At 48.0% G+C, this 15,382-nt stretch overlaps 1 protein-coding gene across 1 annotated transcript in view; it reads left to right on the forward strand.

Annotated features, from left to right (window-relative positions):
- Nucleotides 1–282: 282 nt before the first annotated feature.
- NAT8L (N-acetyltransferase 8 like) overlaps nucleotides 283–15,382 on the forward strand; it is a 29,624-nt gene continuing 14,524 nt past the window's right edge. Inside the window, exons 1-2 of the mRNA XM_068403995.1 lie at nucleotides 283–616; nucleotides 1,995–2,159. Of these exons, the coding sequence (XP_068260096.1) occupies nucleotides 283–616; nucleotides 1,995–2,159 (499 nt within the window). The remainder of the gene's footprint in view (nucleotides 617–1,994; nucleotides 2,160–15,382) is intronic.

Raw genomic sequence — 15,382 nt, forward strand, 5'->3', positions numbered from 1 at the left:
GGACCCCGGGGACCCGCGCCCCCCCCCTCCCACCCCCCGCCCGCCCTATAAATGCCTCTCCAAAATGCAGCGGAGCTCCTTTCTCCCGTCCCGCCCGGCCGCGCAGCTCCGCGCTCCGCGCAGCCGCCGCTGCCTGGCGGGTCTCCGTCCCTGCTCCGCGCCCCGCTCCTTCCCCCTCCCCTTTTCCTTTTTTTTTTTTTTTAATTTTATTTTTTTAGCTTTTTTTTTTTACCCTTCCCCCCCTCATTTTTCTCCTCCGCCCCCTCCCCGCGGCCGGTTTGCATGCATTGTCTGTCTCCCAAGATGGTTTGTGAGACCAAGATTGTGGCGGAAGATCATGAATCAATCCCGGGATCCAAAAAAGACACGATCATTGTTTCTTCCTCCCAGATGTGGCCCTCTTTGGCGGGCTCCCCTGCCTCCCCCCCCACACCCCTTAGCACCCCAAAAGACGACCCCCGCCGCGACAATGTCTATATCCGCGAATTCCACCCCTCCGAGCAGGAGGTGGTGCGCCGCATCTTTTACGAGGGTATCATGGAGCGGATCCCCAACACGGCGTTCAGGGGGCTGAAGCAGCAGCCCCTCACTCAGCTGCTCTACGGGATGCTGGCGGGTGAGTATCTGTTCCCTTTCGGGGAAGGGGGTGGTGGGGTTTGGTTCCCCCCTCCCCAACCACCACCACCTCCTGGGTCTTCACAAAATGGTCGGAGAGGCGGGAGGAGCCCGGGGACCCGCCGCAGCATGGTGCGGGGCGGTGCGGAGCGGAGCGGCCGCGGAGCCGCAGCGCTGCGGAGGGCGCAGGCGGGGAATGCGGGGTGTGCGGCGGCATGGGGGGGAGCCTTGGGCGGCTGGGGGATGCGCGACCCTGCGCGGGTTGTAAGGGATGGGGAGCGGTGGGGAGAGGGGGGCGGGTACCCGCGTGGGTTGCGCGGGGGTGAGGGTAGAGTTGTCCTTGTAGTTATTCCAGGCCTGGGGACGGGGGGGGGTGGTGCGTGGAGGGGGGGAGGGGGTGTGCGGTGAAGGGGAGCGGTGCGCGCCTTACACCGCGTATCGCACCGCCACCGCGCAGCCCAGCGCGGAGGGGGGGAGCGCTGCCGCGTGCCGGCGTTGCTCGGAGACGGCCGGGCCCGCCAGCGGAGCCGCCCCCCCTTTATCCCCCCCCCCACATCGTGTGTGTGTGGGGGGTAACCCCTGCAGCAGCGCCGGGGGGGGGGGGGCTTCACCTCCCAGGCTTACCCAAAATAGCACCTGCAAGGTGCCCTCCCCCCAGTGCAAATACTCGTGTGCCCCCCCCCCCCCCCCGCCATGTAAATAATTGCACAGAAGCGGAGGTCACATTATTAATAATGTGTGCCCCCCACCCTGAGCAAGCGTTGGGCTGGTTTCTCAGGCCCTTGGTGGGTGCAGGTGGGTTGCACCCCCATGCCCCCAGCCGAGGGGGGGGGGCAGGGCCCTGTGCTGGAGGGGGACCCCCCAGCAGGCAGTTGGGGCACAGGGGGGTCCCAGACGGCGGCTCTGGGAGGCTGGGGCCGTGCTGGGGGGAGCCGCCATCTTGGGGGTGTCCACAGAAGCCCCCCAGGCCTTCAGCAGCACCCCGGCATCCAGGCGGGCAGGGTGTCTGCCCCGGGAGTCGGTGCTTCCCGGGATGGAAATAGTAATGCCGCAGTGACAGGCACATGGCTGCGGAGCGGCGTGCCTGCAGCGTGGCTTTCCCAGCCTGGCTGGGGAAAGCAGAGCAGGGCCTGGGGTGTGCCTGGTCCCCGGCGTCCCCACCGCCTCTCTCCAGGCACCCCGTAAACTTCTCCAGGGTTATCTCAGTGTGATACACCGTGGTTTAACACAATAATTTCAAGAGTGTGAATTGTGTGTGTACTGCAAATGTATATTCTGTCTGTGCTTGTTTTTTTTTTATAATGAGTTTGCATTCCGAAATCAACACTAAATTCTCTTTTCTGACAGGTATCGTTTATTTCTCTTCCTTATCTCCATAGTAATATGCTTTGTTGTGACCAAGTCCTTCCTGCTGACCTGCTGTTTGCCCATCTTTCTGATGGGCATGAGGTACTACTTCAGTAGAAAAGTTATCCTGCACTATCTCGATTGTGCGCTGCATACGGACATGTCCGATATTGAGCAATATTACATGAAACCTCCAGGTGAGTATGAATTCCCCAGAGGGAGCCTTCCCGCAGCCCTGCTCGGGGAACATGGCTGCTCCCTGCTGCTGGCGCCTTTTCCTCCTGTCAGCAGCACTGAGCAAGCTCAAAACTCACCAGAATGCAGCTCTTTAGCCGTACCAGGCACAAAGCCATCACTGGTTTGGGTTGGGTTTTGGGGTTTTTTTTCTTTTTTTTTTTTCCCGCAAGGTGTCTAGTCATCCAAGGCAGCCTCCATCCATCCCCCAAGCACAGCAATCCTGGGTCCTGCAGCTGGGCTGGGGACCGGGGTGTGGGTGCTCGGGGACACTGAGGGTGGGTGATGCGGTTATTTATCTCTGGCCAGGTCCACCTCAGCGCTTATTGCTTGAGCTCGGTATTTCTTTGCTTCTTGCGCTTGGTATTAGCTCTGAGAGCGGGAGGAGGGGGAGATGAAATCTGTTTTAGCCCAAATGCATAGAGGAACCTGTTTTAGTTATTGCACCCGTTTTCCCATATTATTTAAGAAGAACCTTCCTTAATTCCAGTGTTTTGGAAGAGGCAGAGATCAGGTATGTAAAGGGATGCTGCCTGGGTTTGACTTAATATGCATTCATCCATTTGTTACATATATACATGTAATTAAAAGTATAGTATCTAGAGGTAATATTTGCTTGTTAAGCTATAAAAGACTCCTTAGGAGATTAGTTTAAAAAAAAAAAAAGTCCCTTCAGAACATGTCAGGCAGGGGAGGTGCTATTTCCGTTCTTGTAGGTGTGCATCCATGTTGAGGACCAGAGCAAGGGGACATCCCTTGGGGTTTGAGGTTTGCTTTTGGTGGTCACATAGTACTAGTGGTGAGCTGGGAGAGCAAAGGCGATGCCAGTAACCCACCTTAGCTATTTCCATCTTCTCGGGGTCCCTGCTCTGTTGTTTTTCCATGTGACCATGTTTTCGCTGTATCATTGCTGTTCCCCAGGTGTGACAAACCTCTTCATGGGCACTTTCACAGGACTCACAGGAAGTACCATAGCCACAAACTTCCCTTTCCTTCACGTCTTATGTGCAAATATTACATTTTTCTAAAAATGATGCTCCCCCTGTAATAAACATCCGCAAATACCTTAAATGTGCTTGCTTCAGATTTTGTTTCCCATCACAGTGTGTGTCTTGTACAGTTCTTGCCCCATCTTACACACAGGTTGTGTTTCATTTACAGTGCTTGTTTTTATAAAAATGAAGTGACGTGTGACTTGTATTTTAAAAGATCAATCTTCCTTAAAGGGGGTGTCACAAAAATAAAAGGGCTCATAGCAAAACATTTCCGAACCTCTGTAGTGAGGCTCAACAGCATGTTATGCTGGAGAAAGTAGCAGGGGACTCCAGTAGAGTAAGAACAGGTAATATGGAGTTAATAGGTGTTTGAGCTGCATCGCTCGTTAATGACTGGGACTTGTATGGTCACGTTTCAGGGCACGGATCAAAGTGCCTGTATTTATAACACTAGCATATAGAGAAAATAAAGGAAAGGGACTCAAAGGAAGAATAAGGAATGCACTTGATTTGTTTAGGGTCAGTAACGTGATCTGGTTCAGCTGTGTTGCCCACATGTCTCTGAAACATTAGGGTTGTTTTTGTTTGGTACCTACAAGGGCTGATTGCAATTTTAGAGCAAGTGCATGGGCTTTAATTTTTGACAGAATTTAGTCATGTATTTAGGCTTCTGCCATGCCATAAAAAGCAGATTTATGGGATTGTTGGTGCTTGTAAAGGTTCTTGATGATAGTGGTGTTAAGCAAGTTGGCTGGAGTCGTAATTAGGTGAAGACCAAAGAGGCTTTAGGGAATCAGGAGGAGAAGGATGTCCACGGGTCGGGACTGGCACCACCAGTAATGCCAGTCTGCCCAGTGCCTGTCCACATGCCACAAAGCCACATGTGTTATTTGGTGTAGCTGTGCATGAGGCACGAACCCAGTGTTTTGCTCCCATTTCCACCAAAAATACAGTTGCTGGATTTCTTCCCTATAGGATAGGAACGTAAATACAGTCATCTTGGAAAAGCCCAGAGATTTGTGCACTTGGGAGGCCGTCGGTCTGAACGTACAGAGAAAGGCAGTGATGTGTCACGTCAGCGCTGGCCATCCCACCCAAAATGACAGAAAAATGACAGTGAAATGACTTCCAGCCCCAAGTTTGTCTTCAGCTCGTTTACAAATTAGCACACAGGCAGCAATGACTGCAGTGGGAATGAGAAGGGCTCGTTCTCCTGCGTGTTGCTCCAGCTTAGATGTTAGGGACAGCTTTCTCAGATGTTAGGAAAGAAATGGTCACAGCGAGGGTAATCGGGGACAGGAGCAGGGGCCCAGAGAGGCTGGTGATGGTCAGGGCTCAACTAGACAAGTTAAAAAAACCCGACCTGATGTAAGTGCAGGTCAGCCTGGCTTTAGCTGGGAGTATGACCAGGCAATTTCTTGCTCCTTCTTTGCAGAATCCTTGTTTACCTGCTTGAATATTTTTTTTCCCAGCATGAAAAACAGGGAAAGGGAGGAGAATTTCTGTGGCGGGTTTATGAATTCTTGTCTCTTAGGGTGACGAACGCAAAGGTAGAACTGGGATGTGGTCTTAAGGTCTTGCGTCATGATGCGGGTTGTGGCTTTGCTGAGGTTTTGCTTTTGGCATCCGTGGTGCCCAGGCGTGAAAAGCTTCTGTTTGCCGTGGGCTCCTTGTGGTACCCGAGGCTGGCGTACTGTTGTACAGAGCATCTACAGCAAATAGCCCCTAGTAAGGCAGGTGTCTACAGTGAGGGGATAATTTGACTATTAAAACACGTCATTCTTGGTGGCTTTGCCATAGCATCCACAAAAACTGTGGGTCAGTTTTAAAACCGAACCAAAAGGAGCCGGTCTGCAATGGGAGGCTGTAAGCACCCAGCTTAATGACTGGCGTTGAACCATCCCATGAGTTACATCATATTATGGTTTTTCTTCTGCAGTTTTTCTGAACCGCTCGCCTCCAAGTTAGTTACTGTTTTAAACTTCCTCTGCTGGGTTTTGTATGAACTGAAAAGTACGTGCTAACAGTGATTTTGCAGAAGTACACTAGCCAAAATTTAGATCTTTGTTTTCTCTTGCCCTCCTACACTTACGCCAAGGACCTGGCAGGACATTTGGGCCAGCGCTTAACTTTGAGATCGTACGCAGCGATGTGGCTTGAAGGGAATTGTTTGTGTTGAGTCCTGTGCTGGGCTCTTAAAAACAGAAGGTTGAATGGTTCAAGCACCTTCCTTGAGCTCTTTGTAAACTTGCGTTTTTCATTTTAAACTAGCACTTAATGGGATTTTCCTTTTTTTCTTCTTAATAGGCTATGAAAAAAGGCACTGGGGTGGTGGAAAAGAAAGGAGTTGGATGGTGGGCTTAATTGTCAACAGGAGTAACTTAGGCTCTAGTAAAGGAAAAAAAAAAAGAAAAAGAAGGAAATAATTTTAAATAGAGCCCTGCGTCTTGCATTTCTCTAGGCAAAGAAGAGGAGCACAGCTGGAGCTTCTTTTATGGTCTGATGATTTTGACGACTAATCAATTTTACAGTGTCTCTTCAAGCTTCTGTCCCGGTTGGTTGCGTTGAGTATTTTTTGCGGTAGTTGATGTGTTAGAGAGGTTCTTGCAAGGTTGAGGTCTCTGCTGGAGAGCTGATGGAAACCAGGACTCCTTGCCTCTGACACAAAACCGCTGCTCTCCAAAAAGAATGAAGCCAGGGCTTTGGCTGATGAGCTAGCACGTTTTTCTGTGGTGGGCATTGTCTCCTGCAGCTGGCTGTCCTGGCAGGGTCTGCTGAGGGGCATGCCTAGGTGTTGTGGTGGTGCAAAGACCTGGTGGTGGTGGGAGCTGACCTTTGCCAGTGGTTTTGGGCGATGAGGTGGGTGGCTGCATTGCAGTGCCCAGTGCTGGAGGGCAGGACGAACAGACAGCACGGATGGGCAACCCGGAGAGCTGTGGCTGCAGGAGCTGGTGGAGTCTTGAGGGCATCTGCCCTGCATAATGCCGCAGACGAAGCCGAAGTGGTTGTTGCAGGAGGTGTCAGGTCACATTAAACACGCCATGCTGTGATTTTCAGCAGTGGCTGCACATCTGCAGCTCTTGCACTTTGGGTGGGTGAGTGCCTCTGGGTGCCTTGTGCTGGGAGGAGACGTGTGTCTCTGCTCTCCTGCCTCCGTTCAGGGGTGAGCAGAGCCTTCCTGTCCTGCTGCCCTTTGTCCCCTGGTACTTGAGGGTGCGGATGAAGAGCCGGCACTGATATCCCAGCCTCTCTGCGGGACAGGGACTGTGCCCTAAGGAAGAAGGTCTACAGGGAGATGGCTCATGAGGGTTCAGTTCCTGCTGCTCTTGGGTGGCACACTCCTCAGCTGAGCCCAAAGGAGGGATGTCCTGCCCTTCTTGGAAGAGGTTTTGGGTTCGCATCCTTCTGCCAGAAAGACAGCAGTTGAGGTGGGGCTGGAGTTGGGTTGTGAGGTGAGATCCTGTTTGCTGCTCCTTCCTTTTGAGGTGTTCCTCACCTTTGGTGGCATGTTTGTCTGGGTAACAAGCAAGTATTTCAGTTGTGCTCTTGGATCAGGCCCATTCGCAGTGGGTTTGATGCCAGGGGGACATTGCTGATGCCAGAGGAGTTGAACCCAGGTGTCTGCAACAAGGTGAGCAGCTGGATGTGGCTCCTGCTAACCCTGCCCAGCTGGTGCCGAGCCCTGGGGGAGCTGTGGGGTGAGCAGCAGTGAGGTTTGGGGTGCAGGGAAAATACAGTGGCCACCTTGGGAGGAGATCCTCAGTCTGGGAGCTGCGGTTGCTCTGCCATGCCCAGACCCTTTGCAAGCTGGGGGGTGGGTTTCCCCACCACAGAGCCCCTGGGCGGAGGGGCTGCCTTGAGCCCAGTTCTTCCACATTCTGGGTAATGCTCAAACTGTCAGATAAGCAGGAGCTCTGATAACATTGTTTGGAAAGAATAGAGCAGCTCTTGCTTTGCAAAGAAAGGGCTTAGTTACCTGATGCGGGAAGAGGGCTCAGGGCTGCTTCCCAGTGGAGGAATGTGTTTTGGGAGAGCCCTGCCTGCTCGCTGTACCCAGAGGCAGCTGGAATCTGAAGCATCCCTATCTTCAGCATTTCTTGCTGCCTGTGCAGTGCCCTGACCTCACGTATCTGCCAAAGCCCTGAGCTGGCTGTTATGTATCGGGATTTTCACACGTGCCTCTCCTCACGTACCCCACAGGGCCTTGAGGAGTCCGGTGTGGGGCTCGGAACTGGAAAACCCGGGGCAGAGGCTGTGTCCTTATCTCTGCCTTGGGGTTTCCCAGCTCTGCTCCCCACCGCTGCTGGGAACTGAGGTCAGGCCTCGTCTTGGACGGCACAGGGTCTGTCCTGTGAGCACCTCACAGGCTGGCATCTCTCTGTGATTTAATGAGGGTGCTTCAAGGGATGCGATGTGCACATCAAAGAGATCGTACAAGATTAGGATTAGAGACCTTTAATATATTTTATAGTGGGAAGTGTTATGTCTGAAAGTATTTAGGGGACTGGCCTCCTGCAAGGGGGACGGTCAGGGATGCTGCTGCAGCTTAGCAGTTCCTGTTGTTGCCTTTGGGTTTCTGCAACTTAGTGGCACTGGAACTGGCTAGTTTGGTGTTTCTCATCTCCAGTGCAGAGTTTGTTGGGAAGCAATAAGAAAAACAACTCGTTTTTCCAAGTGTTAGGGATATGCTTTGTCCAGCATTAGTAATGGACTTGGAATATTTTTTTTATTTATTATTTGAATCGTGGAAAACATCTTTAAAGTTAGCTTGCCTCTCCCAAAACCCACCTCTTCTGACACTCCATCACATGTGGCTGCGTTTTTTTTGCTGTGGAGGAGCCTTGGCTTTTGCACCTGGGGGCAGCCCCATCCTGCAGGCGCTTAGCGTGGGCACAGGGACCGAGGCACTGCACTGCTGGGGCCAGCACCAGCCCCGCACCGGAGCTCCTACCCCCCAGCCCATGTTCCCAGAGCTGACCGCCTTGAGGGCTCTCCCTGGTCCCAGCGGCAGGGGCAAGCTGAAGGCAGCTCTGTGGGGCCCTGGCCCAGCCCTGCACCCCTGCCCATAAACACTGGGTGGGTCTGGAGTGGAGGTAGCACCGCACCAGACCCACGCTGCAGCGAGCCGTGCGGGTCAGCTCTGCTCAACCCGCTCGAGCGCCTGCAAGGTCTTTGTGCCCCACAAAAATCTGTATTATTTAGAGGGGTTTTTTTCAACTTTTGGGGAGTTTGGGTAGTGCAGAGTGGAAGAGTGGTGCTGTCAGCTAAGGGCTGGCATGTGGGAAAACTGGAATTGTCTGGTGAGCAGAGCAGCCTGCGCATCCAGGGCTGTGCCGTGCACGCAAATGGGATAAACATGTTGGTGGGCAAGCCACTGCAGCCTTCCACCCCTCCTATTTATTTATTCCTGGAGCAGGAACATATGCACAAACCCATTCCTCAGCGTGCGTATCCATAAGACAAAAATAGCTCTCACTTCAGATCCGTGAGCTTTGGCACGGTCCCATGTCAAAATTAGATGAAAATAAATTTTATAGTAAATTTTGCAGGGCAATGTAACCTATTTATTTTCCTCCATGTGTTCAGAAATTCTCTGTAAAGGTAGTGCCTAATTGCCATGACTGTCTGTTAATGCAGCAGTATTTAAGTTGTAGCCGTGACTGGGTGGATATGATGCTTCTGACCATAAGCTCTGCCTGCAGATATTTAAAAACCCCAGTACATGCCAAGTGCTGTTCATTAATCTTCCATACAAGAAGTAATAAGTTGTGTAAATTGAAGATTAGTAGTTTTTTTAGGCACAGTTAACTTCTCAAGACTGTCAAACACAAGCCATGCTGGGGCTTATGAACACGAAGAAGGCAGGAACAGCAGGCGTTCTGTTTTTTTTTTCTGGCTTTGAGTAATTTTTTTAATGTTTTCTCTGGTGTTGGATGTTTTCTGGCATGGTTGTGTACAATTTCTCATGACTCTTGGTGAATAAACCTAAAAAGGACTGCAGATTTTCCTCCGCAAGTTTAAATGCAAATTAATTACTCTTGTAAAGGATTTTCAGTGGCTCTTCTTCCTTCTCCCATTTTCTTAGCAAGGGCCAAGATTTAAAACAATTACCCAAAAGTCTGTTTCAGGTTAAGATTTTCAAAATAGCCTAAACTTAGGCTCTGTGTCAGGTATCTAACTAGTGGCAAAGATTTTAAAAGTACAAAGCTTTGAGCCCTTCCTGACACTGAATTTTAGATGTAGGAACATGAACTGAAATGATCTTCTTCCCAAGCACATTATTACATTATATTTAGTATTATATTTAGCCTCTTAAGATTATTCAGGAGTGTCTGCGGTCAGGTTGGTTCCTCCCAGTGTGCATGACCAGGAGCCCCAATGCTTCAGAAGTTATTGGTCGGTATTGCTCTCTATCTTAAGTCCTCTAAATATATTGAAAAAGCATTTTTTAACGTAAAAGCCTAAATGCATGGCCTGATTTTCAAGGAGATCGTCCATTCAAAACGTCCTCAAATTTCAGAGTGGATTTCTGAGAATCGCATATTCCTTCTGCAGGCTTACATCTTTATTCGGGCAGGTTGTATTTAATTACCCGGGATGGGGATGGCTGGTGGGGCTCAGGGCGGCCGCGAGCCCCTCACGGGCTCCGGGAGCTCACGGTGCTGTTTACCGGCGTATTGCAGAGCACACACGTTTATTTTGGCAATGCAGTGCAGGGGATCTGTTACAAGTAATCGCATGTTTGATGCTATGCCCTTCCGGACTAAAGCAAAAAGAGATTTTGCAGAGTGTTTTGCCGATACCTGGTTCTGCGAGGAGCCGAGGGATGTATGGGCCTGCCTTGTTGCTTTCTGCATCAGCGAAACAGGGAGCTACAAAGTGTATTTTCAGATTTTTATTTTCCTTTTATTTTTTTTTTCCACCTATAGGAAGCTGAGGAATCAGGGTTTTTTTCCTGACAGGTGGCTGATGAAAGCAATCTTAAAGGGAATCCAGAAACAGCAGCATCTCTTACCTAGTTTCTATTCACAAATCTATTATTCGTAACCAAATCATAACTGTGTTTTTTTTTGTTTGGTGGGGTTTGTTTTTTGTTTTTTGTTTTTTGTTTTTTTTTTTTGCTAAGGGCCAAGTGGAATCACCAAGAAGCCTCATGCCTTTTATTAAGTGTGCATGAGAAATTAGTCCATAGTGGTCTGGTTAGAGCCAGGTACCAGTCGTGGTATCTGTTACAGATGGCTTCGAGCCGTTCTTTTAAGTCATCTATTGACCTGTTGGACCCCAGCAATCAATTAACTATTTATGAAAGCATATACAGTATCATCTATTGTCTTCTATAATTGTTTGACAAATGTTTCTTTCAGGAATTGAAAATTTTATTTCTTGTAGGATAATTCTAAAATTTAGAACCAGGACTCCCACGGTTTAGCGCTAAGCTGGGTTTCTGCTTTAAAACGGGATTCTGTGAGTGAAAGGAGACTTTTCAAAATAGGCAATGGGAAACGTGTATTACAGGTGTATTTTTAAGTGGCTAGATGAGATACCGCTGTTTAAAATTGGATTTGCAATGGTGTAAATGCTAATAGAAAAATACAACGCATTAGTGACATGCTGACGTGTACTGCTTAAAATGATAACTTGCAAGTAATATTTGTCACTTAAAATTCATGTGCTGCTTCTAGGATTTATCCAAGTGGCAAAACTGAAAACCAGAGGTTTTATGAGAAAATGATTTTTCAGTTCAGGAACAGGAAAATAAAAGGGAGGGTAGTTTTGATCCAAATTAAGCTGATTTCCTACTCCCCCTCTGTTTTTTTGCTATGAAGGAGCAAAAAATCTGTGTTTAGTGGTGAGTGTAATACTTTTTTCAGCCTGAAACAAAATTGTTGGTTGTGTTACAGGCTTTCTTAAGAAGCAAAGGTCAGACCCAAGTGTATATTTAAAAAATGCTGATTATTGTAGAGACATGATACACTTAACATTTGTTACCTCCCAGGCACATCCCTCTGCTCTTCTTTGCATGGCACTGTTAAATCTATACTGAGCCAGCACTGGGGTCGCCTGGATCCCAGGCCCTGTTTAAATTATTTATTTAGGCATTTTATACCAGTGCAGTCGTTGAAGAGGTGGTGTCAAGGGGGAACATCTCTGCAGTCCTGGCAGCCAGGACATCCCTTGCGCTGCTGGGGAGGACCGAGCTGTGTGCAGGTATCTTGGCCAGCGTCGATGGCCACGCTGGAGTGCCAGCCTGGCTTTCCTCTGCGTTTTCTTTTCCAGATGAAGATCAGAACAGGCTGCCCAGGGAAGTGGTGGACTCACCATCCCTGGAGGTATTTAAAAGACGTGTAGATGTGGTGCTTAGGGACATGGTTTAGTGGTGGACTTGGCAGTGCTGGGTTAACGGTTGGACTCAGTGATCTTAAAGGTCCTGTCCAACCACAAGGATTCTATGATTCTAGTGTCAATTGTTTTGAACTGACAAAAACTGCATTTTTAAGTAAGCTACTTGCCTAGATTTATACTTGATCACCAGTAATTGTTATACAAGCTGCTCCCACTCTCTCTTGCCAATGTACTTGAATCCTGACTTGGAAACCAGCATCAGAGAAGCAAGTTTATTTGTTTTGTACAGTTGCAGCTCTTGGTCTCTGTGCTAACACTGCTAATTGAAACGGGTGGTGATGGACCAGCTGTCCAGCCATGAATGGCTCCTCAGTGCACCTCACATACAACACTCATTTCAACAACTATCAGATAGTAACATCTACTATTGGGAACCAATAGTGGTTCCTTGAATTAATTTTTTTCCATTTTTTTTTTCCTCTTTTCCTTCCCCTTTCACAGCAGTTCTGTATCCCACTTTTCCAGTCCTGTGTCAAACTGCAATATTTGCATTTTTAATCCTTTGAATTCTGCTCAGCTCTCGTGTCCATCCCTGCGTTGAATTCTTCAGTGGGTTTATCTGGTCTGGTTCTTGCTTCATTCATCGCTTCTGGCATCTCCCAAGAGTGGTGGTCCCACACCCAGCATCCCTCTTTGTATCTGTCTGATCTTCCCTGTCGTCCCATTATGCTTTTAAATTTATGTCCCTTTGCTTAGTTTCATTCTGTAAGTGCTTCTCTTTCTTCATTTGTTGTTCAGATATTTTGCATGGGGAGCGCAAGTATTTATTTTTGTTGGTAGAATACTCAGAATAACGAAGATGAGAAAATAAATAGAAGTCAGCAGCACGAGGATATTGTGTCTGCTAAGCTGAAAACAGAGTGTGTCAGTGCACAAACCCACGTGTCGATGATGGTGGGGAGAGAACATTTTGCCTAAAGGCAAATGAGCTGCCAAGAACAGGATTTCTTACACCTTCTGTAGAGCATCTGACCCACATCGCTCCCAGATGTATCTGGACATGGCCTGTTGATCTTTTCCGCTATGATTTTTTCCTATAAAACCCATTCTTCTCATTTTAATAGAATATATAAAATCATTGTTGTGGTCAGAGTCCAGCAAAAAAGAAAAAAAAAAAACAAAAAACATTTCGTTTGCTGAGATCAAGGCTTTTTGTTCTTTTTTTTTGAGGTGTCAAATCTGTTCATCCTCCCTCGAACTAGATAACGGCATCAGAAACACTGTGTAACACTTCTCGTGGGAATCCAGGGAAGACCTAAATCTGTAGCCTTTCAATTTAAAATAATGTCATATAGTAGAACTGCAAAGAGAAGCTTTTGAAAATAGCCTGGTTTGGAGCACCTGCCATTTGCAAGTGCTAAGCAATTTTGGATGATGGTTGGTTAGAGACAGAGCAATAAAAGCCTGGCAGATACCTGGCTGCTGTCTGCTTAACAGCAGTGAGCATCTTGGTAAAGTCCTTGTTACTGGAATTACATGGTTAGTGGTGGGATTTCTTAAAAAAGAGAGAAAGCGAGGGGTGGGAAGTTACTGTACGAAAGGGGTGCTAATGAGAGATTTTTTTTAAAAAATCCAAACTGTTTAGAAGGGGTATTTGTAAAACACTTTTTCAAGCTTTTGCTGCCTGTAAAGTCAATTAGATTCACTTAATGGCTATGATAATATACGTCTGGTGTGATTTCAGAACCTGCAAATGTTCAGAGGATAACATCAAGCCATGTTTCTCTGGCAGTGATTTTCACAGAATCACAGAATCAATCAGGTTGGAAGAGAACTCTGGGATCATGAGTCCAACCTTTGACCTAACACCACTGTGTCAACTAGACCATGGCACTAAGTGCCACATCCAGTCTTTTCTTAAACACATCCAGAGATGGTGACTCCACCACCTCCCTGGGTAGCCTATTTCAATGCCTAATAACCCTTTCTGTGAAGAAATTTAGGAATAAGCCATTGTCAGGTTTTACAGGGGTTTTTTTGAGCCATGAGTAGTCTGAAAAGCATCAAAGCATCTGTGAGGATTCTTGAGAAGTTGATTTTTTTGTGGATAACTCAAACAGCTAAAGAGGATTTCAGTGAAATTCTCAAAAAAAAAAAAAAAAAACACCAACAAAAACCCACCCCACAAAACCCCCCCACGTTCACTGAGACTAAACTCTGGGACAGTTTAGTGTAAGATTCAGTGGAGCATTTGCTTTAACTTAATCATGGGCTTAAATCCCTTGTCTCTTGTCGGGAGTTTAGCATGTACTTAGGGGCATCCTTCAGTACGGGTCCATGTGCTCTTTTGATCTTTAGAGGAGACCTGTGGCATAAATGGGAAATGCAGTGATGGAGTAAACCTTGAGTTTGCTGTGTGTGTGCGAACAGCTGCTTGCAGGATGAGTTTATGATGTTTTAGGGAAAATGAGTGCATCAGAAGGAGGAGTTCTTGCAGCTGTGAACTTGCTCGTGGTTATGTTCGTTCTGCTGTGTCTTAGCATTGGGTGTGGGGGTTTGGTGTTATTTAGTGTTGCCTTGGTAGTTGGGAAAATCCACCCGATCCTCAAAATACTCCGTTTCCACCCAGGTTTGTGTGGATTTGCATCTCTCCTGTCTCTGGTTTCTGTAGGTGCTGTTCACATTTATAAGTCATTCCTTGTTCTACAGGTACCCTGTGAATGAGTGTGCCACTGGCTGATGATACACGGCACAAAAGTATCTGCTCTCACAAGCCCTTAGCAGACTGCCCTTCATTTCCCACGTGTCTCCCTGAGGGAGTGAGACGTGGCCCGTCACCTACTCACACCCAAACCATTCTATGATTTTGTAAATCTCTTTCAAATCCCTGTCTCTCATGACTGGTATCAAGGCTGGGGCTCAAAGGAACCCCAGTCACATGGATGTAGGATGCAAGATGTTGATAGATGGTCATCACAGGAGGTCTGGGAATAACTGGATTAGGCTTTTGTAGGGACTTTTTGGCTTGACTGGCCTGGCATGGTAGTCTGAACACATGGCAAAGGGGTTTTTTTCTTTTTTAATTTTAGAGACGTAGAGATTTGCACATGTAATTTTCACTTTCTGTTAATGTATCATCCACAACAGGTCCTTTGTCTGTACTCGACAGATGTTCATGTATTTATGGATGTAGAATTTTCTTTTGCTGCCATATTAAATGTGCTAGGTTCGGTCTGGAGTAGTGGAGTTCAGTAGAATTACACCCAAGGCACATTGACCTTGATGTACTGGAAGACAGACATAGAAACACATTGTTTTTAACAACAGTGAGGTGTGTTTCTGCACCATGGCACTGCTCTGGCTTTACAAGGGGCATTGCCACCGGTGTGCTGAGAGTTAAAAATGGAAGCGATGTGTGGTGATGGAGGCTCGCACTGCTTGAGAGGTCTCGGTGGGGTCTGCAGCATGGTGGGTGAAAGGAGACAATACGGAGGCTTCATAGAGGACTTTTGTTTTCATTGCTTACGTGACAGAAGGAAGTGAAGTCTTGCCCAAGTTGTTTCAGTGCTCACCCCCCTTGCTGTTTAGGCCTTCAGCAGAGTGGGTGGGGGGGAAGCCCTTTATGTTGGCAGCCACAGGTGGGACACACCAGAGCAACCTTACACCAGGGCTGAGTTTGGTTGAGTTAGTTATAAATATAACGACCCTCCAGTGTTTAAATATTCACAGTAAATCTAGAAAAGTAAGAGGACTGCAGGCAAGAAAGGTATTAATTTATAGTGGGAGCCTGCGGTGGGATGGCTGTGGTGGAATGGTACCTGAAGGGCAGTAGATTGCCTTCACAGGCT

The sequence above is a fragment of the Nyctibius grandis genome, chromosome 6 (assembly GCF_013368605.1).
Source record: "Nyctibius grandis isolate bNycGra1 chromosome 6, bNycGra1.pri, whole genome shotgun sequence".
Lineage (NCBI taxonomy): Eukaryota > Metazoa > Chordata > Aves > Nyctibiiformes > Nyctibiidae > Nyctibius > Nyctibius grandis.